Source organism: Camelus ferus, chromosome 8 (genome assembly GCF_009834535.1).
Source record: "Camelus ferus isolate YT-003-E chromosome 8, BCGSAC_Cfer_1.0, whole genome shotgun sequence".
In the NCBI taxonomy this organism is placed as follows: Eukaryota; Metazoa; Chordata; class Mammalia; order Artiodactyla; family Camelidae; genus Camelus; species Camelus ferus.
Window position 1 is genome coordinate 36150316 of NC_045703.1, and position 27776 is coordinate 36178091.

Below are 27776 nucleotides of genomic sequence, written 5' to 3' on the forward strand. Positions count from 1 at the left end.
GGCCATTTTTACTCCTTGGAAGCTGTTTCTGGCGGGCCTGTGGGAAGAGATAGCCAGTGTAAGACTCCCAGGACCTGAGGGACGCGGGGTCCCTGAAATTGCCCATTCCAGCACCTAGCTCGCGTCCTGCTCCGAGTGTTGTCGACGTCTGCTCCTTGCCCTCCACGCGACCAGGGGGCGCTCTGGGTCTCCGGCTCCCTAGTTCTCAGGCGCACATCCTCCCTTCCCGGCGCCGGAGTAGGCCACATCCTCGGGCCCAGAGGCCGCGTCAGAGTTCCACACCGGCCAATCAGAATTGTCCATGTACTAACGGAGGCGGGGCTGCCGAGGCAGGAGGAAGATGGCGGCGGGGGCGAGGTGAGGTGTTGGCAGTAGAAAGGGGTTCGGGTGCGGGGGGCGGGGGAACGCGGAGCGATGGCCCGCGCCGGCCGCACGGCCGGTTAAGAAGCGGTCGCGCCGCGGGTGTGGGAGGGAGAGGAGAGGGCGCCTGGGCGCCACGAGAGTATGACGGGGCTGTACGAGCTGGTGTGGCGGGTGCTGCACGCTCTGCTCTGCTTGCACCGCACGCTTACCTCCTGGCTCCGCGTTCGGTTCGGCACCTGGAACTGGATCTGGCGGCACTGCTGCCGCGCCGCCTCCGCCGCGGTCCTAGCGCCGCTCGGCTTCACGCTTCGCAAGCCCCCGGCTGTCGGCAGGAACCGCCGTCACCACCGGCATCCGCGCGGGGGTCCGGCCGCGGCCGCCGCCCACCTGCGGCTGCGCTGGCGCGCGGACGGCCGTTCCCTGGAGAAGCTGCCTGTGCATATGGGCCTGGTGATCACCGAGGAGGAGCAGGAGTTCAGCTTCTCGGACATCGCAAGCCTCGTGGTGTGGTGTATGGCCGTGGGCATCTCTTACATTAGCGTCTACGATCACCAAGGTGAGGCCCGGAGCGCGTAGGGGGGCCCGGGAGGCTCCCGCCGCGGGGACCGCACATCCAGCAGGTGTACCTAGAGCGCACCGCTCATCACAGCCCTCCCGCTCAGCGAGTTTCCCGGTCCCAAGGCCCTTAAGTGCAAATTACAGTGCCAGCGCTTTCGAGGAAGGAATATAGGCTTTAATGAACACCTACTAAGTCCGTGATCCAGTCGCTTTCTGTACGTTTAAAACTGGTTCTTATTCGTTATAATGCCCCAGTAAGGTGGATGATGTTTGTATACCCTTGTGTTCAAAAATGAGGGAGTTGAGATCAACAACATTCACCAATTTGTCCAAAGTTAGAAAGGTATTAGTAGGTAGATTGAAATTTTAGCAGGTTTGTGCTTTTCCACAGATTGAACTTTTTGTTACACCTAGTGGTTCTTCAGAGAGGCTCAGGGCAGTGTTCTTAAGTCACAGTTAGGCTGCAGAGAATTTATGCATAAGCTGTGTGGTTGGGGCCAGGTGGCATTTGAAGCGGGCTTATGAAAAGTATGTGAGAGACCGGATAGGCAGAAAGGAAAACGGCCACCTTCTGTCTTCGGAGGTCTGGGATGCTGTGCGATCCTTGATCCTCAGTGGCCAACACAGGACTTGACACAATAATTGTCCTCCCATAAGTTTTAATTGAGGGAATTTTCACTGTAGGGAATTTTTGTAGGTACCGAAACTCAGCACTTATCGGATAGCAGTAAGTATAAAGCTCTGTGTTAGGCATATTCCTTGGATTCTTACATGTAATTCCATCGACACAGGCTTGCAGGGAGTAGACACACACTCACGTGAGTGGCATGGTTAGTGAACGTTGGGATTAACTGCTACGAGAAGGGGAAGAGAAATTTTAAATGGAGGAACTTGAGAAGTTCCTGTAGAGGATTGAAGCCAGACACTGAAGAATGAATGGGAGATAAGATTGAGGAAAGCTCTATGAGTGTCAGGTTTGGGTTTCAATCAAATCCTAAAAGCAATGGAATTTCCTTAAGAGGTAAGAATGGTTTAGGAGTATTGGTCTGAAGGAAAGAAATCTAGTCTCTGTTCAATAACTTAAGTTACTGGTATGCTCCACAGAAGCTACAACTTGATTTTTAATCTTTAAATCCTCATCAGAGAGGCAGGTTTAAGTGTGAGGTTTTGTTAGCAAGGGTAGGTTGAGGTCAGACGGGAATTCTTATAGGGGATTAGAGTAATCTTTGGTTGACTGATCACCTCCCTTGCAGCCAGCAGGAAATACGGTGACTCAGTAGCCTGTCATCAAATAGTAATTTACCCTGTAAGGTAAAGTTTAATATACTCAGGGGCTGACATTTTATGGAACTTGGCAAAGAACTCAGCAGACCAGTAGAAATCACAAGACTGTTATGAGGCGACATGGTCCCTGCTTAAGCAGTGCAGCAGAAATATTGTCTGGGGAAAAATAAGTGAAGCAGAAATGGAGACTAATGAAAGCCACTGAGCATTGTGATGAATTAACTTTAAGTGAATCACTTATATCCAGGTGATTCTTTTCAAGCAACTACCTTTACCTTCCAGTAGGGAAGGAAAATGAATAGCTAAATAGTTTAACTTGCTGACTGGGCCAGCTAACACAGATCATATTGCCACACTTCCTTGTTCTGGCAATTCCTGTTCTTGATGTGATTGCTGATGTAATTCAGAAATATCCTATGTCATATCTGCTAAAAGAAAAATGGTGGTAATGAAAAGGAAGAAGTCAGACTAACCAGGAAGTGCATCGACTCAGAGCACTTTGTGTCCTACTGTAAAAAGCAATTTTAATTATTTTTTAAGGGATAAAGGTTAACTCCATTGTTGGAAATAAGAGGCTTTCAGTTTACTCGTTCTTGGTTTTGATTGATTCATGCATTCATTTAACAGGTGACAGTTGGGTGTCTATTAAGTATCAGATACCTCATGTTCTAGGCATGAGGGTGCAGCAGTGAAAAAACAGACAAAAATCCCTATGCTTGTGGAACTCGCATTTTATGAAACTCTGACAAATATTATAAATGAGTAAAATATATTAGATCATAAATGCAATGAGGAGAAATAAAGCAGGGGCCAGGGAGAGGGATGTTGAAAGTCAGTGGTGGAGTGGGGGGTGCAGTTTAAATAGAGCAGCCAAGGAAAGCCTTAGTGACTTTTGAGTATAAACCTGAAAGACGTGAGGGAGCGAGCCATGTGGCTATGTGAGAAAAATTATCCTTTTTCAAGGGAACTGTAGGTATTTAAGCTATATTCAGTTTTCCCAAACAACGTTCACTTGAGCCTATTTCTATGTAAGTATTTAACTTATTTTAATAAGTCCTGTTGGCATGCTCTTAAATGCTACATTTATTGAGTACCTACTGTGATATAAAGCACTGGGATACAAAGAAGGACAAGAAATTGTGTCTCTCAAGGAGTTCATTTTCAAGTTAGGGAGAGCTAGTAAAAATTAATACAGCCTGATGTATAAATGCTAATGAGTGGCAGAGACTTTATTTAAGGAGAGAAACAGAAAAATCCCTGAGGAGCAGGATTACCTTTATATGTTCATACTAAGGAAGGAGGTGACACCTGAGGTATGCCTTGCAAAAATAGGTAGAATGCGGATCAGCACAATCAGTACAGTGCTCCGTGTGTGCATGTGTGACAGCGAGAGCAGGGACTCCCTCGGGCAACATTCCCATTAGAGCAGCTTGAGCAACAGCACTGAGCAGAGTGTTGGATCAGTAAATATAATAGGTGAGTTTCTGTCAAGTTGAGAGATGAGGTAGGATGAAGGCTTGGCGACTGTTCTGGTTAGCTCTTTCTTTGTAGTCTACCCCCAAAGCATGGTGTTTTTAAACACCAACTGATGTATTGACTCAGTTCAGGTGGGCAGTTCTTCCTTGTTGTCGGGTCCCCTTCTAAGGGTACAGTCAGGAACTGGCGGGGACATAGCAGCCTCTCATCAGTGTTTGTGCCTGGTTTGTGATGGCTAGGATAGATGAGCACAGATCAGCCAGCTGTCTTCGCATCATCTTTCCACCTGGTTAGCTTGAGTTTCCTCCTTTAATGGTGGCCTCAGTGTAGTCATACTTCTTTTACATGTGTTCCCAAAGACCTAGCCGAAGGCCAGAGCTGCAGGGCTTTTTACAACCTTGCTTAGGAAATCATGCAGTGCTTCTGCTGTATTCTCTTGGTCTGAGAAGTCACAAGTCTTCCCAAAATCAAGAAAATGAGAGACTTTACCTCTCAACGAGAAGATGACTTGTGCAGAAGGGTGGGGGTGGGGATGGGAGGGGTTGATGGCAGCTGTCTTGGAGATAGGCTACTGAATCACCTTCCATTGTTCACTGTTGTGTACCCCTTCACACCCACATTTGTATATAAATCAGTATTCATTCTAACTATAGTTGGACCTAGATTATATTTAATCCTTAGACTAAAAATCCACTGACATTGACTCCGTCAGCAAACTGATCTTTTCATTTTTATTTACCTGCAGTATTTCTTGATTATAATCAAGAATTTCTGTCAGTAATTTTTTCATCTATCAGAAATTGGAGTTGTTTTCTCAAGAATTTCTTGAGCTCCGAGTTCTAATAAGGAGATTTGGCTATTTTGTCTACATTATTATCATTTAAGAAGAGGTTGTAATTGGGCTGGTACAAAAATTGGAGTTTGGGGTTTTGGTGCTGTAGCCTTAGAAGTGTTATGCTTGCCTGGGTCTCACTTGAAGTATGCCTAGATCCAAGTCACCTGGAGATGTATTGTTATCTTTGGTGATGGGACCTGTTTGGTTGTCCAGCTGTATTGGTGCCATGCTGAGAACCTTGCTGGAGGGCAGTATTTTTCAAAACACAGTCTGTGGATCATCTGTGAATGAGTTAATGGGGGTGTTTATAAGAAAAATACAAATTCAACACAATTATTGATCAGAACAAATTAGGCAAGTGGGACCTAAGCATCTCTGTTTTTATTAAGCTACTTACATTATGCATTTGCACAATGAAGTTTGACTCAACACAAATGAGAGGATACTGTACGACTTGCATTACATCGAATTATTCATTCATCCTTCATGTTCCTTTTCATAAGTGAAGATAATTTTGGGTGGGTCTTAATATTACTTACAATAAATTGGAGTGATCCAGAATAAGGCATTGCCTTCTATGTGAGAATTCAGCAACAAAAGAAATCTTTTGTGATGCTTTTTTTAGTGTTGTTTCCATAGTTATAAATCCATATTGGGTGTCTTACGAAATGGTTTTTGGATACAGATTTCTTACACTAGCGTTAAGAAGATCTGCCCAGTGTACTCCCAGCCTATTTCTCACTATTTTATATACCTTTTGCAGCGTCTGTAATTAGGTTACCTGATGTTCCCTCCTCCTGGAGGGTGGTCCTCTCCTTTTCTTGGCAGATGGCTGACTACCCGTCAAAAGACTACCGTTGATCCTTGTAAGTCCATCCTAACTACTGCCCCTTAGGTAGTCTCTCCTAACTATTCTGTTCCTAGTCTTGCTCAGTCCTTGAGTCCCCTTAGAATGTTGTGCATCTCTAACGGTACGTCTGTTGTCTATCTTGTGAAGTAGTAGTTGTGTGTATACGTGCCTGAACTTTCTTACTAGATTGTAAGCTCCGCAGATGTTATCTGTGCTTCTCATTGTTGCTTCTCCTACAGAGTGTAGCTCAGTGCTATGCATTTGAAGAGTAGTCAGTATGCATTCCTTGAATTGGAAGAAGGGCTGCATTTCTTGTAGATGAGAATGATGAATGGAGTTGTGATTTGTTCCCCAACACCAGTACTGAAAGCCCTAAAATAGTTGGGGGAGAAATGAACATAGTTTGCCCAAGTTTACTTATTTGGCACACTGACATAGATGCTGTTGGGAAATATGACTTTGTTGAGTATTGTTCTTCTTATGTTGAAATACAGAGTTGCTAGAAGTATTGAAAGTCCAAATATAAATGTGATTACATTTTGATATACCAACAGTGCAAACTAGAGTACTTGCCTTCCCTCATGTGGAAACTCACGTGAGGGAACATTCTACTTCTTAATATTCACCTCTGTTTAGTACACTTCAAATATAGTATAGAATTTTACATTTATCTGGTGTCGTGGGGTGTCCTCGTCTCCTTTTTCTACCAAAGGGCTAACTACCTGTCAAAAGCTATCACCGATGCTTGGATGTCCATTCAATTCTCACTATCACTTCCTGGGCAGCCTCTCTTGACTGTTTATCCCCAGTTTTGCTCTGTCTTTGAAACGCTCTATCCTGCTTTTGAAATGACCTCATTCTCTGAGTACCCTTCTATTTAGCCATAATACTGGGTTTATGTTTGAAAATAAACACTTACTTAATAGTAGTAATTACTCTTTGTTGCATTCTTACTGTGTATCAGCTGCTATACAAAGAAGTACATTAAATCCTTAGCACTTTTACAAATCAAGAAACTGAAACTTAAAAAGTCAAGGACCCATATCTAGTAAGGGATAGATCGAGAATTTGAACCCAATTTTAATCCAAAGCTTTTGTACTTAACCATTATGCTATACTGACTACCACTCATAAGAGAATGTAACCACAGGGCAGTCACTTTTAGTACTATTCCTGATTATGTTGGGTCATCTTAAAGCCTTAGTAAAATGGTACTTATCTAGAGGTAATAGAAATAATTTGTAAAAGATATTTAAAGGCAAATAGAATAGCCTTCCTACCACAAATATGAATGTTCGTCCCGTGCATCATAGGACATACTTTACTTTTTTTAATCAGCTAAATTTAATTTTATGGAGCTCCTGCTCTGTATCAAACTATTTCCTTGTCAGGTGAGCAGTCTGTGAAGATATTCTCATTTTAAAAATGTGCAGCCAGAGGCTGAGAAAGCCCACGTGGCTTGTTTATTTCACACATCTCACCTGCTGAAGAGCTGGGGCTTAAAACCCAGTGCTCGTTCCACTATGTGCCACCATCGCACATGCCTCTTCCCTTGCTGCAACATGCTTATTCCAGTATAATTGTTGTTCTGTGAGGTATCCTGGGGCTCTCTTGAAATAAAATTGTTTAATGGCTTATAAGATTTATTTTGTTATGACTAATTCAGTCATGTAAAATTTTATCAATAGATTTTTTTAAAAAAATAATTGTTCCATAAGTGTATGTTTTTCCTCTGAAGATTGCATCTAATAGTGTTATAATTAGACTGTTAGAGAATTAAATGAGGGTAGCCACTAGATAAGTTAATTAGGTATCTAGTTTAAAAAGGAAAAAGGTAGACTGTTCTGAAGGATGGGTATTTATTTATAAAAAAGTATTGTTTTAATTCCTTAACTGGTCAGATGCTTTGTAACAAGAGAGATTCTTTCAGTGTTTGTCTCAGTTTTCTTCCCTTCTTCTCCCTTGTCCTTATAAATTCTTGCTGTTAGATAGTTCCTTGAAAATCTATTTCTATAGAAGGGAAGGAATTACCACAGTAAACATTCAAATTTCAGATTTAAAAGAAGATATATTGAATGTGTATTTTTAAAGTCTCATTTTTAAGAATTGATTATTCATTTCACATAAATTTTTAAAGAAGCAATGTTTAAGGGATACAGATTTGCTGATTAACTACTTGTCTAATTAAACTCCTTGTTACTTTGTTCCCTTAATTTGAAAAAGTATTATATCATGGCAGTATTACCCAGTTAATGTATACATAGTTGAGTGTTAGGGTAGATTGAATACTGAAAACTGTAAATAATTCTAAAAAGTGATTTTAACTGATATAGGAGAGCTTTTTAAAGACTCCAGTAGGGTCTTTATATACTAAATATAGTATATAATCTAATTGGTGGATAGGGCATACTTAATTCCACTCTCCATGAAATATTTTTTCTCCTGGCTTCCATGATCTTATGTATGGTTGGATTTCCTGCTGAGCCTTATGTCTAACTTCTCCTTTGCTCCACTTTTAAAAGTTGGGAGGTCCTAGAGTTCTCTGCTGTAGGTGCGCCCTTGTTTTTCTGGTGTTTACTCTACCCCCCCTTATCAGAGGTCAGAAAACTTTTTCTTAAAGGTCCAGCTAGTAAATATTTTAGGCTTAGGCTATCTGGTCCTTGTCACAACTACTCAATTCTGCAGATATAGCCAGAAAGCAACCATAAATAAGTGGTGTACCTGTGTTTCAGTAACAGTAGTTTGCAGACTCCTGTCCCATATTTTTTTTTTTTTCCAATTTCTTGGCTCTAAATATCATCTATGTGCTCACACTCAGATTTGTGTCTCCAGTCCTGATCTTTCCCATAATCCCAGACTCCTGTATCTAACTTCCTACCCAACTTCTCCAATTTTATGTTACTAGGCATCTCAAATGCATAACATGTCCAAAATAGTACTCTTAAAATTTCCCCCTAAACCTGCCTCGCTCAGTTTTTTCCCATCTCAGAAAACACTACTACTTTCCAACCAGTTGCTCAAGCGAAAAATTTAGATGGGAGTTTTCTACGTTGTGTTCTGCCTGTAATCTATCAACAGGCCTCCTTGATCTTGCTTCTAGAATGTGTCCCAAATTTGCCACATGTTTTGGTTCTTTGTTGCAGCCACCCAAGTTTGAGTTTTCATTATCTTTCACCTGGTTTATTGCTGTAGCCTCCTAATTTGTCTTCATTTCTGTTCTGGCTCCCATATAATCCGTTCTTCACTCACCAGCAAAGTGATCTTTTTGTTGACATTATTCAAATTGAATAAAACCATCTAATGGCTTCCCATTGTACTTCGAAGGTTTTCTGAATTCAGAGACCTTTTTTGTTAAATAATGCAGTTGTTAAAATAATCGAGAGACTAGCACCAAAGAAAGATACATGTTTACAAGTGAAAAAAGCAGGATACAAAATTGTATGATCACATATGCCAGGATTACATGTGCATGTGGACAAAGACTAGGAAATATTAAAAACCAGAAATAGTTATGATGGTAAGGTTAGGGGACGTTCAGTTTGTTAGAATGGATGGTTAGGGGACATTCCTTATTGTCTCAACTTTAAACATTGTATGCAGTTTTAATACTAGAATTCAAAAATGATATTTCTTAAGATATTTTTAAAAAGTCTACATTTGGCATAGTTCGTGTTTAAGAAATACCAAAAAACATTGTCTTTCTGAGATCCAGCTTTCCTGACATAATATTTTATTCTTTCAGGGAAATTATAGATTTTCCTGTATGTGTGCATGTGTGTGTTTTAAAAAATATTGGCTCTTTCATACATCTTTTCTCTGTATATTTCCAGATAGTTTACATGTGGGAAATTGAGGGTGCATGTGATATAGTTGTAGAGCAACAAGCATAATGTAAATCATTGTTGCAAAAGCTTATTTTAGATTCCCAAGTCATTCTTAAAGAATTCAAATATCTGTTAGGCCTACGACTCTTAAAAGCCTTTCAGAAAATAATTTTTTTTAGTTTTTTTTTTCCCCAAAAAGATTCTGCTCATTTGTAAAAAGATCACCTTTATTTTATGAAGTTTAACTTTTGGGAGCGGGAAATTCAAAATTTAATAGTTAGGTAGAGTTAGCTTTGTTTATCAGCATTAGAAATAGTTATTGAACTGAGTAATGAGAAGCCAGACCTGGATTTCAGTCCAGAGTCTTAGACTCTTGAGCAGGAGTGGCTTGGCTTTTCTAAGTCTATATCCTCATCTGTAAAAGGATGGGATAAAATTGTTCTTGCAGTTCATTATAATTCTGTAAAATACAGTTCTCTCAAAAATTTGAGTATTTGCTAATGTTTTTCCCTCAGACTGGTTATTTCTAAATGAATGCAATCTTAACTTCTTTTTGCATAAAATGACTTTTGTGATAGTTTCTTTACTTTTATTATATCATCTTGGCTTTAGTTTAAATTCTGTGATGGAAAATAAGATAAATTATGTCCTGATCTAGGAGAGCTTTTTAAAGACTATGTATACATTAACTGGGTAATACTGCCATGATATAATACTTTTTCAAATTAAGGGAACAAAGTAACAAGGAGTTTAATTAGACAAGTAGTTAATCAGCAAATCTGTATCCCTTAAACATTGCTTCTTTAAAAATTTATGTGAAATGAATAATCAATTCTAAAAATGAGACTTTAAAAATACACATTCAATATATCTTCTTTTGAATCTGAATCTCTCATATTGTAGAGGAATTGCCTGTCTCAGTCAAAGGCATTCTTAGATCTTATTGCTTTTCTTGTGTATCATGTGAAATGTGTATAGGTGGGCTTTGAATCCTGAAGAAAATTGTAAGCTGGTAATGTTGCTTATGGGTAAGTAAGGTAAGTATCTTTGAGTATAATCAGATTTCTAGATGGGGGTCAAGCTATGAGGTATCAAGAATCATTTTGCTGGTAATCTGTCTTGCCATATGCATGTAGCACTTCTCAGAAACTATAGTTGTAAATTTCACCTCTTCATCCAAATCAGCCAAGACAAAGGTTTAGTTTAAAATAACTTTATGTAAGTTTTCTTCATAAAAGGTACTTTGTAACTGTGCCTCTATGCAACAGTTTTTCCTTTGTAACAGACTTTCTGCCTTTGTGCAATAAGAAAATGTCTTTTATTGTGAGAGGTTCCTGGAAATGTCTTAAAGGTTCCATTCAGTGACATGTTCATTTAGGTTTTTTTGTTGTTAGGTGGCATTTTGTGTACTGATAATTCAGTTTATCAAATAAACATTGAACTCCTGCTATGTGGAAAGTACCTCAGGGGGAAAGAGATGAATAAGATCCAAGTTCACAAGTAAGATTACAGTTCAGTGGCATTGGGGGAGGGGTTAAGCTATATCTAATAAAAAGCAGAATATTGGTTTTTAAGGAGTTTGAATAAGATACATGTTTTTGGAGGGAGTGAGGTGAGAAGAGGAATTGGGCATATCTGGCAGGGGGATTAGAAAAGGCTTCTTCAGGGTAAGTAACACTTCAGCTGGCCTGTGAATAATTAGGAGAATTTCACAGGTGTGGGGCAGGGGAGGTAACAGAGGATGAGGGTTGGAGTCATTCCATGTGTTTGAGGGGTGCTGTAAGGCAATCTAATTTGCCAGGGATAGAGTACTATTGAGCAATTGCAAGATTCATTCATTTCATAAACATAAATTATTTCTACCCACCAAGTGTGGAAGTATAGGCCGGAATGTTAATGCTTATCTAAGCAGTTTGTTGTTAATACATTAAGCATTTTGGGAGCCATTGAAGATATTAAAGTTGGAATGTGCCAGGATTGAAGATGTCCCCAAGGAAGTTGGTAGTTAATCTAGTGCTACGTTGCTAGAAAGGGCAGGAAGACCCATTAGAAGACGGTTGTAATATTATAAAGAAGGAGACTGTTGCTTGAAACAGTGGGGACAATGGACAAAGGGAAATGAATACAGTAAACATTGCTGTAGAAGAGTAAAGGGTTTGGAATCTTAATAGGGCACTGGGGAGTAGTGGTGATAATGCCAGAAAGTAGGGAGGATGCCCGGGTGCCCTGGCAGGTAGTGATGCCTTTATTGGAAATAGAACAACAAGAAGAAGGGCTATTTTTTTTTAAATTATACAAACAGAGCTTTACAGCAGTTATGATTTTAAATCACCTATTATCCCATCAACCTTATATATTTACTGTTCTCATATTGCCTGTTCTCTTCTGGGTCTTATCCCCAAGTGCATATAAGTTTTACACTTATAGTACTGTCCCCCCCCCCCCCTTTTTTTTTAATTTGATGCAGTGTAAGTGTTTGAGAGCTAGCTTTAAAAGATAAGCTGCCAGGGGGAGGGTATAGCTCAGTGGTAGAATGAGTGCTTAGCATGTATGGAGTCCTAGGTTCAATCCCCAATACCTCCATCAAACAAACAGACCTAATTACCATCAACATCCCCCCTACAAAAAGATAAGCTACCAAGTTTTAGATTTGTTCATTTTCAGATGCTTACAGAACTTCAAGGTAGGATTAGATGTTTTAATGAATTCAAAATGTTAGGAACCAAATGCTCATCCTGTTTTTACTTGAAATTTTAATGTTTTGTTCATCATAGATGTTTTTGCATTAATTTCAAGTTTTTAAAGCTATGGCATCAACTTATTTATCTTAATTACAGAAAATCCCCCCCCCCTTCCATTTTGCCTCATTCATCTACCCTGGTCCTGTCCCTGAGTGATTTTAAAGTCCTGTGAGTGACTAGAATCAGAGAAGGAGGAGCATGTAGACAGGAAGAAGGCTGAAGTAGGAACTCAGAGGAGTAATCTCCATTTAGGGATGGAAAGAGGAAAAGGATTCAGTGCAAAGTGAGAAGGGGCCATTCAAGGAGCAGACTGGGAGTTGAACCAGGAGAGGACATTCAGAGGAGCTGAGATGAGGATAGAATTTTTAGTAGGAAGCAGGGTAGTCGTTAAGGATAATACTTCAGAATGGCTGAGAAGGAAAGGATAAAGATTGAGAAGAGGTAGTGACCATTTTGATGATGAAGAATGTTATCCATTGCCTTGGAGGGAACAAGAGTTCTTGAAGAGCTTTCCCATTGTAATCTGAAGGCTAAGGTAAAGATGAGTGAGTTGGTGAGACCTGAAGCATAGATCTTCAGAGTATCAAAGGAAAAGGTCAGGATAAGTGTGATGTGACTACCCAAAAGCAAGTGTTCCTAGTTTGGGTTACTATTAAAATGAGTAAATCTTAGTTCATATGAGAAATATATTTATTTAACCTTTTTTTTTTTTTTAAAAAAAAGCAATAATACACTCGTATGTCCTAGCAGTAGTGTTGTGGAGATTTTGTGTTTTTAAATTAAGAAATTTTTGAAATTCATATGCCTTCCATAATTTGTACCTACAATATAGGCCAAAATGTGGTCTAAATTAAGTTTTTCTTTTATTTGAATTGATAAATTAGAAATCTTGTAACATTTATAAGCCTGTGTCATATGTTTATATTGCTATTTTTTAGTGTTTTTTTATCATGTGTGTGAATTTTATGATTGACTTGAGGATAATGATTATATTCTACATATTTTTATTGCTACACAAGTATTAATATTCCTAAACATTGTTATTCACATAGCTCCTAATATTAATCACCTCCCTTTAAAACTTTTCTTTGTATTTGGGAATATATTTTTTTTGTTTAATCTTACTCTGGGTATAGGTATCACAAAATACTCGCTTTCATATTTCCAAGCTTAGGGTTGTAGGATTGTGGGCTTTCAAAAGGAGCCACGTCCTTAGCCCTCTGCTCTCTCCCTGTGTGCTCCTTCACGTTTGGAGATCTTGTTTCTCATTTGTGTGTGTGGCTCTCACCTTAAGGAGGATGACTCCCAAATTTCCATCCTCAATCCTTTGTTATGTTACCTGTCCAGCCGCACACCTGTAAAATTCTCTTAATTCTTTGTGGGCCACCTGAGATGTCACTTACCCTAAAGAGGCCTTTCCCAGTCCCCTGGCTGGTCTCTGACCTGTCGTTTTCTTTCTGCAAACATTTATTTGTTGAGTGTCTGTTCTGTGCCAGGCACTGTGCTAGCCACTGGTAAGCAAAACAGTGAGAGCCCTGCCCATGTGGTGCTTGCTTATATGAATGTCCTTTCCTTATGTCTCTGAATTGCTTTTATAATAGCCCTTGCCTAAATGTCCTGTCATCAGCTGTCTAAACGAAACTCATCTTTTCCTTCAAACCAGTTCTCTTTATATAATTTCCCTACTCTTAAAAAATGTTATCACTTTCTGTTATCCAGGATTATGGAATTTTCTGTGTTCACCTCTAATCAAGTCATGTTCTTTCGTCTCTCAACTCTTCCTTTGTAGTGAATCCTTTTTCATTGCTTTATCAAATTATGTGTGGACTGCTGCAGTAGTCTGCTGCTTGGCCTTCTCTGTCCTGTTGCTAGCTTGGTTTTCCTAAAGATAAAAATTTCCACACATTTCCACATTGCTCAGAAGTCACTGGTGACCCTAGTGCCTTACATTGGGTTGGCAAAATGAAATAAAAATTAGGCCTATCCCCTTGCCTCTTTTCTCACGTCATTTGCACCAGCAGCATTTGTCTGCCTTTTGAATATTCAGTGCTTTTTTTCTTAAGCATTTCCTCATCTAACTGTCCTCTCCATTTTCTTCTCTTTAACCTTCTGAGGTCAGATCAGCTAAGTCTTTCTTATTTTACAAAGCCTTTTCCTGCTGAAGGAGACTGCTTTTATCTTTGAACTGCTGTTAAACACAAACAGCCAGGTTGGCACTGTATGGCATATTCAGCAGATTCTGTGCTATTTTATATACATTTACAACATTGTCTCTCCCAGTTAACCTTTAAACTGTTTTAAAGACAGATCTGAGTGACATTACAGAGAAGGATCACTTGATAAAGATCAAAAGACAATGGCCACTAGAAAGCTGGCCTCTCTGAATATAGCCCAAAGTTTGTCATTTGTTTTTAGTTAGAGCTCTCTGTGTTAGTTTTATATTAAGTAAATGTCACATAGTTCCTTTATCTTTCTCAGTGATATGATAGTAGTTTAAGTTTTAACTTTTCTGTGCATGGTTGGGGAATCAAAAACAGTTTTATGTAGCCTATTTCATGCTTTGAATTTACTAAATTTTGGTTTTTGTACTTTTGTCTATTCTTTGCTTTTTGCATAATTCATATTATTTTATTCTTACTGTAAAAGAAACTAATCAAATTGAGGTAACAGTATTGAGTGTATAGAGTAAATCTATAGAGAAATTATGTTATACTGGGAGAGAGGAAGATACGGGCATTGGACTGCTGCTGCAGTTTATAAATTCTTGGACAAGTCCCTTAAGGATGTCGGGTCTCAGTTTATCTGTATATAAAGGTATCAATAGATGATCTCTTAGAATTTCTTTCTAGGTTTAGATTTCTCTCATTCATGTTGACACAGAGTTGTTACCTCTGTCCTTTTTTAGCTTGAAGACTTTAGCCTGAAGCCAGACTCTTGTAATAACAAGTTTTGTTGTCATGTTTTCCTTTTAGATTCTAATTTAGGATTAGTCATCCCTGCTTCATTTGGCATTTGTTCAGTTCTGGATCCAATGTTTTCACAACGAGCATCCATTATTTATTGAAGAGGATAAATTAACCTAGTTGGGATTCACTTAGGTTTTTGTTTTTCCCTTTTAAGGTATATTCAAAAGAAATAATTCCAGATTGATGGATGAAATTTTAAAACAACAGCAGGAACTTCTGGGTTTAGATTGTTCCAAATACTCACCAGAGTTTGCAAATAGCAATGACAAAGATGATCAAGGTAAGCATGAGTGTAAAATTTAGTATCTAGCATATGCAGAAATGTTTTGTGTTTCAAGGCAGATTCTCTTATTCATTTGTTTATTTATTAGTTTTGCCCTGTTAGTGTTTATTTTCACCGTCTTTAATCATCAGATTTAGACATTTCTTTCTTCATCTTGTTAAAAGATTAATTTTCAGAAAAAGATAAAATCATGATTCTCATAGATATTAAAAACTAAACACATGTTAAAGATTTCATTTAACTCATTAACAACCAGGAACCAGGTAGATTTTATAACCAGTTCCAGGGGAATCCAAAGAATTGGTACCTTTATAGATCAGAAATACTGAAATAAAGAGGCTCTTTTTCTGTGGGATTAGAATGAACATAATTGAACCTCTACCAGATAAAGAATTGCATGTCTATAGACAAGAATTGGGCATTGTTGTCAGTTACCTAGAATTCTGTTAATTGTAAAACAGCTCCATAGAATCAGAATTTGATAAGGTGGGTGTGTGCGCTATAGACAATTCATAGTCCATTGAAGCACATTTTTTCCCCTACAATCTTTTGTGTTTTGCTAACTGATTGTAGATGTCATTTTAGATGAGTGGAAATTGTTAATTTACTGTATAAGTAAAATTTCTGTTTCGTAGAGGGTTTATTCACAGATACACGGTCATTCTGAGCACTCTGAAAAGAAGGCTGTATATAAATATATGCACAAATGTCACAGCATGGGTTCTTTCAGACGAGAGTAGCTAAGTATGTTCTGATACTGAAGTTGAAGGGCTTAAACAATTTTTGTTCACTGTAAGAACAGTACCTTTATTTTAGTCTGAACTTAATATTTCTTGAAAGTGATTTTGAAATGTATCTGGAAGAGGGTGTTTTTTTTAATATCTTGTTTTTTTGTCCCCTCCAGTTTTAAATTGCCAACTGGCAGTGAAGGTGCTGTCCCCAGAAGATGGAAAAGCAGATATTGTGAGAGCTGCTCAAGACTTTTGCCAGTTAGTAGCCCAGCAGCAAAAGAAATCCACAGATTTGGATGTAGATACGTTAGACAGTTTACTTAGTAAGTCATTTACTTTTGTTCTTAGTTTGTCCCACGAGGATACAGTATGAAGAAGAATGTCTAAGTTCCGTTCACACCATAAAGCCTGATTTTTTTGTTGTTGTTATTATACTTGTTATGTTTATACTTGAAGTTTAAAGACCCACTTGTGAAAATGGTTTTGAGATCATGAAATTTGTAGTCAGCTCACTTGCCTGAGGAATTATTGGTAAAGGAGAGGACCTAAAAGGATTTTGAAGGAAGTAATGAATATTCTTGAAAGTAGGATTTCTGCTTATCAGCTCTCTTCCCTCTTTTCAAAATTTAGAAATTTTTTTCTTCTAGTTTTATTGAGATATAATTGACATATAGCATTCCTCTTTCTTTTTAGTTTGAACTATTAAGTTTGAATTTAATAGCTATTTAGGAAGCAATGCCAAGAATATAATATTACTATCATCAGTGACTCCTTTTTAAGTATTCCTTCCATCATATTATACTGACTATACCACTATATTTGTTGTGTTACACCAGCTATAACATACTTTATTTATTTTTCTTCAACTGTTTATAAAAACCTTTAGTTTGCTTATTTTCCCTCTGTAGTCTCCTCAGAACTTTTTGCCTTAGTTTTATTGTCCTTCTGCTTACTAGCCTTGTCCTTGATTCTTTTGAAGAAAGGCAGTACTTCTAACAAATTCATGTCCATCATGTTCTGTAACCATATAATTTCAGACATATTTTTCATTCATCCACATAGATTCTCCATTTACTTTACTTATTAATCATCCATTTTCTAACTCAGTCATTTATTTAACTCTCCATTCTTTGTTTTTTCCACTTTGACACATTACAGAGCACAGTCCTTCTCTGGCCTCTTGGTCTCACTGACTCCCTACTTTTGTTGACTGCTCACTTCTTACCCTACTTGCCTGTTCTCTACTCTGTCATTGTCTGTACTGAGACTGAATGAATAGGCTTAAAGTAGACCTCTAGACAGAGGTTCCTGGGATGTTGACTGTTTCCTGGAGCCTTCTAAGGCCGCAACCAGAGAGTAATTTTGAGGATGTCCTAAAAGTGATGCAGGGACCAAAAGCTGCCCGTCAGATAACCTAGGGAGACCAGGTTTTGACTGCAGGGTTTGTAGACCTATGATAGACAAAAATGTACGCAGTTCTTAAGTTAACTCATTAATCTGACAGAAGAAACCCTCTGAATATTGTCACCCACCACAGGTCCCTTGTGACTGCAATTAATCCTCATCTCTACCGCCAGCACTGGCAGCTGCTGATCTGCTTTCTGGCTATACTTAAGCCTTTTCTAGAAGTTTTATATAAATGCAACTATATAATAAAGTCTTTTACCTCTTGTTTTGTTTACTCAGTATATTATTCTTGAGATTCATCCATGTTGCATGTATTAGTGGTTCATTACTTTTTGTTGGGGAATAATATTCTATTCTATGGATTTACCACATTTTGTTAATCCATTCATCAGCTGATGTATATTTTATATCTTGCCAGCAATGTAGAAGGTTCTAGATTCTCCATCTTGCCAAGACATAGTGTTGTCAGTTGTTTTTTAATTTTTTTTTTTAATTTTAGCCATTCTAGTGGGTTGTGCTTCTAATTCACATTTTCCTAGTGAGTAATGATACTGAGCATTTTTCATGTGCTAATTTGTCATCTATACTTCTTTGGTTAAGTGTCTGTTCAAATATTTTTCCTATTCTGAATAGGTTGTTTATCTTATTGAGTTTTAAGGTCTTTGTATATTCTGAGTACAAGTCTTCTATTAGTGATAAGATGTGATTTGCAAATACCTTTTTTCAGTCCATGGCTTACCTTTTCTTTTTCTTAATGATTTCTCTTAAAGTATGTAATTTTTATGAAATTCAGTTTTTCAGTTTTTTTTCTTTTATGGATCTTGCATTTGGTGTCATATCTAAGAAATCTTTGCCTGATCCAAAGTCACAACTATTTTCTCCTGTGTTTTCTTCTAGAATTTTTATAGCTTTAGCTGTCACATTTAAGTCTGTAATCCATTTTAACTTAATTTCTGTGCATGATGTGAGGTAAAGGGTACCAGTTACTCTTTCACCACTGCTTGTTGGAAAGACTGTGTTTTCCCCCTTTAATTACTGTGGCTCCTTTATTGAAAATCAGCTTACCATAAATCTGTGAGTTGATTGCTGGACTTTCTGTTCTCTTCCGTTGGTCTGTATGTCTGTCCTTATGCTACACTGTCTTGATTACTGTAGTCCCAGAATAAGCTTTGAAATCAAGCAGTGTAAGTCTTTCAACTTTGATTTTCTTTTTCAGAGTTTTAGCTATTCAGGGTCTTTTACATTTTCATACACATTTTATGATAAGTTTGTCAATTAAAAACAAAAAAGGAACAAACTCTTTTAGTAGAGATTGAGTTGAATCTGTAACTTAATTTGGGGAAAATTGCCATCTTCACAATTTTGAATCTTGCCATTTATTTGGGCCCTAATTTTCCTCTTAGCAGTGTTTTATAATTTCAGGATATAGAGTTTCTACTTTTGTTCAGTTTACTCTTAAAAATTTTTATTCTTTTTCATGCTATTGTTAATGGGATTTTCTTACTTTTATTTTCAGATTGTTGATAATATATGGAAATATAATTTTTTAAAAATACTGATTTTGTATCTTGCAGCCTTACTTAAATTCACTTAGTTCTAGTAGTTGCTTTTGCAGAGTCGTAAGATTTTCTAAATACAGGATTATATTGTAAATAAAGATGACTACTACTGTCTCTGCTTGGCTTTTTAGTTTCTTTTTTTTTTTTTTTTTTTTTTAAATTCTTTCGTCTGGCATTCTGTGTCTGCATAGTTTAATGTGTCAGTCAGTGATTTACACACTGGTTGTGCTTATATACCTTAAATTTGTAAAACTTCCAAGATCTCTGAGAGGTGTTGGAGAGTGCATTGAAGTCAGTTCTCAAGTCTCCTTGGCTGTTACCTGTCACTGGGCTTTTTTGCCACCCTGTCCCCTCTGCCATCCTTCCTCCCTTGCATGTGGTAGTTTGCCAGTCAGCCTGGATATATGGAGAGCTTATCTGAACCCAGATTTCCAGCATCTCCCTGTTAAATTTCTGGCCATTATGCTGCTAACTGGGACTACAATCTCAGGGTAACAAAGCTGTGGGTTTTCCTCATTTGTTTCCTTTTGAGTTTCCCACTTTTAGCTGGCAAATTATAGGTTTTCATCGTTGCCCCCTCCTTCCTGCCCACAATCTCCAGTTCAGATTAAGTCCATATCTTTTGAATGCAAGCAGTACATCTTGCTGTTTTTTTGCTTTCAGTTTCCTGCTGGTAAAACTACTGTTTCATTCAGTTGATGGAGTAGAGGCCTGGGAGTTGGGTGCATCCCCAATCAGGAAGGCCAAAAGACTCTTACCGTTTGTTCTTACCTGAACTTCTACCTGCTGTGTGTTGTTTTGTTTTGTTTTAAGAATAATTGTTTGCTCTGGTTAGTATTCAATGCCCTCAGGTGATTGATTTTGTCCAGTTTAATACTTGTTATTTTTGGAGAGAAGTCACCACCCACGTCACACCACTATTAGCCAGCAGTCCCTTCTTGTCCTTTTTTTTTTTTTTTTTTTTTAACTAAAGAGGATTTGCTTTTTAGCAGAAAGAGGAATGTGTGTTCCACTTACTCCATTCACTCTGCCAACATAGACTTTTAGAGACTTTGTTATGGAAATAATTCTTTATTACTGCTGGGTGAGCCTGTCTAATCCAGTCTCCTTATTTAACAAATGAAGGAACTAAGCCCTGGAGAGATGGTGTGACAAGAAAATGGCTGAACTGAGCTTATTAGAAACTGTTAGAACCTGGGTCTCCTGGATTATAGCAACTTTTCTGTTATACTAGTGACTGATTATTTTAAGATTTATTTTACTTTACGTTTAAGCAGTTGAAATATTCTTATTCCCTTTTTCTCTCAATCCAGATCTTATATGGAAACCAGTCTGTAAAGCAAAAAATGGCCAGGCCTTGGTTGAGGCAGGTGTACAATCTTCTTTTCCCTCCTCGGGAGCTTGGGCTTTAGGGAATACAGAACATTTATAGTCTACAGCTAGGAGTTGGTCTTTCTGGGTCCTTAGCTGTACAATAGGAGCATGGGGAAGGAAGGAGAGTAGATAACTTTTTAAGTTACTTTTTATCTCAGAAGTTATTTGGTTTTGTGGCCAGAATAAGTATTTGAGTTCTTAAAGCAGTGCCAGTTCCAGGATGCCAAGAGAAGACTTCAGCTGAGTCCTGATCCTTAGATGGGATTTGGGGACTAACCTGTAGGGTTTAGAGTGGGAGTGGGTTTACCCTTCCTTATTGAGTAATTAATCCAGTTAAATGGCCTTTAGAGAAAACTTCCGTATGTTATTTGGAAATAACATAGATATTAAAGTATATATTGGACCGTGGAGTAGGGGTATGGAAACATACAACTAAAGCTTCCAGCGAGAACAGATACTCAAAGCATAAGAAACCAATTTGATGAACAGAGTTTGCCCTTGATCATTTTTTGGTAAGCAACGTGTGTTAAGTTCATGTGTCTTTCTTTCTTCCAAGGTTCAGATGGTTTCCCTGACCCTGATTTAGTATTGAAGTTTGGTCCTGTGGACAGCACACTAGGCTTTCTTCCCTGGCACATCAGGTTGACTGAGATTGTGTAAGTAATTAAAAGTGTACTGACTTCGGTTTGATCCAGCAAGTGTTTCTTGAACCTAGCACTGTACTAGATACTGTGGAAATTCCCAAAGAATTATAATATTGAATTCTTTCCCTCGGGTATTTCATAGTATCAGTGGTAAAATAAAGATCTATGTAAATGACTCACACACAAGAGAGTGTGTGGTTGTGCAGATGTTTGGTATTGAAACTAATCATCGTAGGAGATCAGGAGTGAGATAACTGTGGGCCAGAGTTGTTGATTCTACAGAAGAGATGTGACTTGATCCAGGGTGTAAAATGGGTAGAGTTTCTGTAATTAGAAGATGGAAAGTGTAGGGATGGGCAGGGGAAAAAAGAAAAGCTGGGGGGCTAGGCATGAACATCACATTTTAGAGAAATAGGGAAGTGGTCACCCTAGAGCCGAGATTAGTGTTAGATAGTAGTGTAAGGTGAAATCAAATAGTCTGGCTTTAAATACCAGCATAAGGAATGTGTGTTATTGTTTAGCCAGGCAGTAGGACATCGTTGAGCCTGTGGATGATGCAGGAATGGTGATTTTGAAAGGTGTGTTCTAGAGTAGATAGGGTCTGGGAACGGATAAGGTAAAAGAGGCCATATCTGTAATTTCAGGGAGAGTACGTTGATGAGAATGAAGTTGCTGACTTGGAACAGGGTTTGGCAGACTTTCTGTATACAGGGCCAGAGAGTAAAGCTTTTGGGCCTTGGGGACTGTACAGTCTCTCGCAACTACTCTCCTCTGTTGCCGCTAACCACTTGATAGTACAGCCAAACACACACAGACAATATGTAAACAAATGTGTGTGACCGTGTTCTAATAAGACCTTGTTGGGGGTGGAGGGTGGGAAAAAAAAAAAAAAAGACCTTGTTTACAGATACAGGGGATGCATTCCTGGGCTGTATTTGCAGACTCCCAATCTAAAATAAAGGAGAGACTTAGGATCCTTAAAATATATTTAAATTCTGAGTCCTAGGAGAACTGTACTACAACTTCTATCTCTCATGAGAAGTAGTTCCCAAGTATACTTGCAGGCCTAGCACTTTACCAATTATGGTAAAAACTAGAGTAGAAATGAAATGATACCCCAGTTTTTAAGCCTGAGTGACTGGATGAACTATGGTGTTATTGAGACAGGTGAGAAAGTCAAAGGACACCATTGATTTTGAAGGAAAGATGTTGAACTTAGGAATAAGATGGTTTTGAGGCCATAGTCTGTTTAGATGGAATTCCTTAAGAGGGCAGTTGAAGATGTAGGATTGGTAACTGGATGAGAAGCCAAGGCTAAGGATGGACGTTTGGGATTGTCAGTACCTGGGGGGAGTAGAAGTAGTTGAACCTATGAGAATAGAGACATCCCTGAAGTGTACATAGACGAGCACAGTACCAAGGGGTTCTTTAAGAGATGCTTGAAGCTGGGGCGGGGGTGGAGAGGCAGGAGAGGAAAAGGTATCAAAGAGGCGAAAAAGAACACGTAGGATGTTAGAGTCAGAAAGGGCTGTAGGTTATCTAGTACTACGCCCTCGTTTCATAGGCCAGAAGAATGGGAAAGACATTGCCAAAGCTGTAACAAAGTGAATTAGAACACAGATCTCCAAACTGGATTTGGTGTGTGTTTCTCTTATCTCTTTTTAACCCAGGAGTTTCCCAAGTCATTTCACTTGCCTTTCAGGTGGACTCCCAGAAAGGTAGCGGTGATACTTTGTGAGGTTGGGAGTGGTTTGGAGGGAAGAGTATGTCTTAGAACATAGATCTTGGTTTGAATCTTGGCTGTGCAGCTCAATAACATGACTTTGGTGAGCTATTTAAACATCTCTATGTTTGTAAAATGGGCATTTTAATTCAGAGTTGAGGATTTAAATGTGATATAGACATTAGATACCTGGCATATAACAGGCTTTCCCGTGGATCTTCGTATGTGTGTCTGTCATAGCTCTATTACATTACCTTGAAGTTTGCTCGGTATTTGTCTGCTGTCCATCAGACTGTGAGCACCGTGATGGCAGGAAGGATGTCTGAATGTCTGACTCATACTGTGGAGAAGTAGAAGACTGGCGCTCTGACAGGACAGACCAGCGAAACAGCAGAACTGCTTCTGAGTCACTGAGGGGTAGTGGTGCCAAGTACTTCTTGAGGAGGGATAGGAGATGAGGCTGTTGATAAAGGGCGTAAAATGAGGAAGACTTAGGAAAGTGGGTAGTTTGATGAAGACATTGGAAGCAAACTTTTAGCAAGAAGAATGCCATTAACTTTGTCCTTTGAGAATATCATTTCAGTAGAGTGAATAAGATACAAGGTTGATAGCAAAGGAAAATGGAGGGAAGATGTTGAGTTGTTTCAGAACTCTTGGCAGTAAAAGGAAGGATAAAGATTGTATGTCAGTTACATCTCAGTAGACCTGGTGGGGAAAGAAAAGGAAGTATAAGGAAAGCTTAGCTGAAGAGAACCACAGGGTCAGACAGGAGTTCATCTATGGTAGGTTTGCTCAGACCTTTTCTTGTGTGCATGTGACTAAAATTCTTAATGTGACTCTTGTAATCTGACCAGGTTTTGGCTCTGATACTGTTTGCAATTTCCAAAACCTCACAATAAAGCTGTGTAAATTAGACATTTATTTTCATTGTTAATTATTGAAAATTATTTTAAGTGTTTAAAATACTTAAAAATGAATCCTCTGGCTGTATGGTCACTCTGTCTTTAAAGAACTTGCCTTTACACTGTAATTGCCCCCTTGAGCAGTTGGAATTGGTGGAGATAAATACTGTTCATTCATTGATTACTCACCACGTGGCTTCAGTATATGATCACGTGGGGATGCTGGGCTGCTCTGCCAGTGTTCAGCCTGACTTTCATAAACTGTTCAAGTAGTACTGGCTTTACTCTGACAGAGACAAGTTCTTGAAGTGAATTTGAGTGAGATCCTTTATAAATAGATCTCCAATTTTACGTTTTTCTAGACTTATGTTTTAATACGTTCTGAATCTTTCTAGCACTACATTGTGCCTTCGTTTTGAAGGATAAATGAATATGTCAAAATACAAAAATGTCAGAACTGAAAATGGTCTAACATTTCAATGAATTCATTGTAAGTTATGTCTCTTAGTAATTTTCACTTTATCTTTAGAATTTGAAATGTAATGTATAATTTTTTTTGTTCAAATGGTCCATAGATCTGTGTGAGCAAAGGGTAAGTTTTACCGTCCTGAGTGGATTACCTTCAGATAGGCTGAAGCCCAGTGCCGTATGTGTGGTACTTTGCCACTTTTTTGTTTGCTTTAGTCTTTTGTAGACTCACCTTCCAGTTTTATATTTTAATAAACTTTATCAGCAGAATCTTGCCTTGTGATCTTTAAAAACAGTATAGAAATTCATGGCTTAGACACAGTTTTTCCAAAGGCAAGAGATGAGATCTATCAGATAACATTTATGTCTTGTATGCCTGGTGGTACAAGATTGTTAGGGAGCCTCAAAAATAAAAATTAGAAACTTGGGGGAAAAGAAGGTTTCTGAATCTCAACCTCACTACAAGTTGCTTTTTTCTTCTTGTGGAAAGGAGAGATTATTTTTTATTTGAACTGTTTCACAGTGAGCTTGACAGTCATTTAGTAGAAATAGTTTGACTTACTCTATGCTTGTAATTTACTTTCTTCTGTTCTTAACCTTTGTGGTCATTAGCCTTCTGGCTCCCCACTCCAAAGTATAGCATATCATCTAATTGCTTTTTTCTCTTGTGCCTCTTTTTTTTTTTCTTTTTTTTTCAGCTCCTTGCCTTCCCACCTAAACATCAGTTATGAGGACTTTTTCTCTGCCCTCCGTCAATATGCAGCCTGTGAACAGCGTCTGGGAAAGTAGCGATCCCTGGTTGTATAATTTGATTTCAGGCTTTTGGAGAAAAGGACTCAAGTGACTCTGATGTTTACAAAGCACCTATGAAACCCTGTATACACCTAGTTCATAATCCTCATAATTTATCAACAAACACAAAAAAGTGTCTTACTGGAGAGTAAGAGTATGTATGTGTGAGTGCGTATGTGTGTGTGCGTGTGTGTGTGCATGTGTGCGTGGAAATAAACTTATAAATGGGGGAAGTATTGGAGAAGGAAAATGTGGACTTGCACCTTTGAGCAAATAGTAGCAATGTTTTAGGAGCTAAACTTTCAAATTTAAAGGCTTCAGCCCCAACTACTTCCCTATTTTTGTGGGGAGAGAAAGGGGTGATTAAAGCTGTTTTGTTGTGGTTTCGGGGGGAGGGGAATAATTTTTGTTCAGTCTTTCCTAGTGACCAAACTTTAATTTCTGAGAATAATATATTAAATGGAACCATTCTGAGTTTGAGGGATCTCCAGAGGAGTGGAGTTCTGCTCACATGTTAGAAGTGTGCTCACCTCTGGAGCAGAGGGAATACCTATTTCCAGACATCCGTCCATTTTCATTTCTTCATTATTGTCAAACAACATGACTTGAAAGTGTTGCTCTGTTGTCTGTGAGCTGGGTTGTGAAGATCATTTGAAAAGAACTCTTACAACATTGAAATGCAGAATTTAAAAAATTTAAGTATTGTATGAGGCAGTCAAAAGAAGGTAAAAACATTGTAATCTTAGAAGTAAAGATGGGAAGTTTCCTTAATAAGGAAAGTTTTGATTTCCTTTTCTGTTCAGTGGGCAGTGTGCTAAAGAGTACCCAAAATTGGTTTAAAAAATAATTCCATTAACTGTGTTTATTTAAAATAAGCATGTGAGGGAAGTTACCAAGGCAGCTCTTTTTCTTAAAAGTAACCTGTTCCTCTTTGGAATAGCACATCTAGGGCCGTGTTAGTACTCAGGAATTTTACTCAGTAAATCCTGATGGTGACTTTGCATAAAAGATCTTTAAGTAAGATTGAGGCCTGTGTAGGTAATAAACTATTACTGAAGTCTACAGAAGTAATTTAATTTTGCATGTTGTCTTTCATGGCAGAGAACAGGACTGGTTCTGTTATTTTTAAAATGAATAAATGATTTTTTTGATAGGTGTTTAATATTTCTTTCCTCACTGCTGATCCTCGGATAGAAACCATTCTTTACATTTGATGGACTGTTTTCAGAAGAATCTTATCAACAAGTGCCCAATAGTTATCCAAAACTCTGCATTTAGAATGGAGTAGTTTAAATACTAGGTTTCAGAGTCTGAAAAATAGCAAAGCAAGACTGGATTTGGAAAGCAAGGTCTGGAGTTGCTTGTCAAATTCTGAAGCTATGAAGAGTAAATGTTCTGACTTTGGATTACAAAACCCCATTTATGATTTTAAAAATACACTTGAAATAAAATGATTAAACTAAATTTTGGTTCAGTGACATTACTTTGCACAGTATAGTTCTTTGTACATTGTGAGACTTTTTTTAGTCTTAATTTATTGCTTGAAGGTTTTGTGTGATGCTACAGCGTATCTCTCAACTTTACCAGAGAATTTTTATTTCTGTTCCCCTGTACTGTGATCCATGTTCTATTGAGGCTTTTTGGCCTTAGTTTAAGACTGAAACTATGCCTTTTATAAACATGTGTCTTTTTTAAACATTCTGGAATATATATGGTTTTAATGAATTAAATTTATTGGGCCCAGTTGAAGTAAAGGGATTTATTATTTGTTAAAATGAAGTTGGTCAAATAAATTACCCACTGGGATATAGCCAAAGTCACGAAAGGTTTAATAGTTGAATCTTTGTGTGTTTATTTTCTCCTTAACATTTCATAGCAGTATAGTGTTACACATCAGGGTGAATCTGTAAGCTGTGATCTAAGTCTGTTACAGCCCTAGGAAGAGGCCCTTAAAACAAGTTGCTAAGGATTCTGATTTCAGGTAAAGACATTCCAGATCCTTCTCACGAGTTTAACTGCTAGTATCGTCTCCACAGCTTGAATGGCATTAGTCATTCTGTAATCCCTGCCAGAATCATTGCTAGTTACGTGTTGTCAGGGCTCCCTTTGCACTCCCGAGAAGAATTGGTAACTTTACAGTGTTGTTTGTCTCTATGTGTTTTGAAGGATATTGTCTTTAAATTGTTTCTTCTTGACACTCCCCATAGTGGAAAAATTATCAAATTAAACCTACCTTATGGATGGCAGCTTGGAGCCTAGCAAGAAGTTGGAGGGTGTGAATTCCATTCCCAATTCTGGTTCTGTTTTATTTTTTAACACTGATAACTGTTAGAAAGTTTGAAAGCTGGTTTTCATGTGAGTAGCAAATTTTGGTATATTGTAACTAAGGCTTAGTAATGCCTATCTTAAGAGAGGAATGTGTTGTAATATTAAAGAACAGTGCCAAATACACTGTGCACGTCTACAGTTTAATCTTTGAATGTATATTACTTGATTAGCTCCCTCCTCCTTCTGTGTGATGGTCCCATGCATAGAGTCAAATCCTTGTGATGTTTTGTATGCTGTAGACTTTGGCAACATGTAAATAATATGTAAAGCAAGTTTTTATGATTAAGGAATCAAATTTATTGAATTTTATTATTGAAAGTTGAAACAACATGTATGAACAAAAACAATAAAAGAATATACTCTTTTCATGGACTATAGTATTATGTGAATGCTACATTTATTCTAAACATATAAGGCCTGCAGAAATGTAATGAAAAACTCATATGACAAGATACCAATACTGTTTTTTCAGATGGTATGTTCTTGATTGAAGTATATTCTCATTTTTACCAGATTAAACATTTGGAATCTTATAATGTTATTTGGTTTTTGCTAGGTAACAGCAAGATAAAATTCAGCTTTGCCATTGCTAGAGTCGTCCAAATTTCACAGTAATTAAAATATGAATAGTTTTTTTTACTGAGTATAGAATGCCAAATTAAAAAATA

The 27776-nt window shown here is 38.1% G+C and overlaps 1 protein-coding gene across 1 annotated transcript; it reads left to right on the plus strand.

The window, feature by feature from the left end:
- Window positions 1-336: 336 nt before the first annotated feature.
- NUS1 (NUS1 dehydrodolichyl diphosphate synthase subunit) lies at window positions 337-27485 on the plus strand. Its single transcript, XM_006186402.3, has 5 exons — window positions 337-919; window positions 15052-15177; window positions 16085-16234; window positions 20808-20907; window positions 24687-27485. The coding sequence occupies exons 1-5, from the start codon at window positions 505-507 to the stop codon at window positions 24775-24777; spliced, it is 882 nt and encodes a 293-aa protein (XP_006186464.3). The 5' UTR covers window positions 337-504; the 3' UTR covers window positions 24778-27485.
- Window positions 27486-27776: the final 291 nt, after the last annotated feature.

Excerpts from the sequence above, each read along its gene's own strand:
- NUS1 (XM_006186402.3), top strand. The coding sequence starts at position 505 with ATGACGGGGCTGTACGAGCTGGTGTGGCGGGTGCTGCACGCTCTGCTC. Across the intron at positions 15,178-16,084 it reads CAATGACAAAGATGATCAAG|TTTTAAATTGCCAACTGGCA; the intron begins GTAAGCATGAGT and ends TGTCCCCTCCAG. Across the intron at positions 20,908-24,686 it reads ATCAGGTTGACTGAGATTGT|CTCCTTGCCTTCCCACCTAA; the intron begins GTAAGTAATTAA and ends TTTTTTTTTCAG.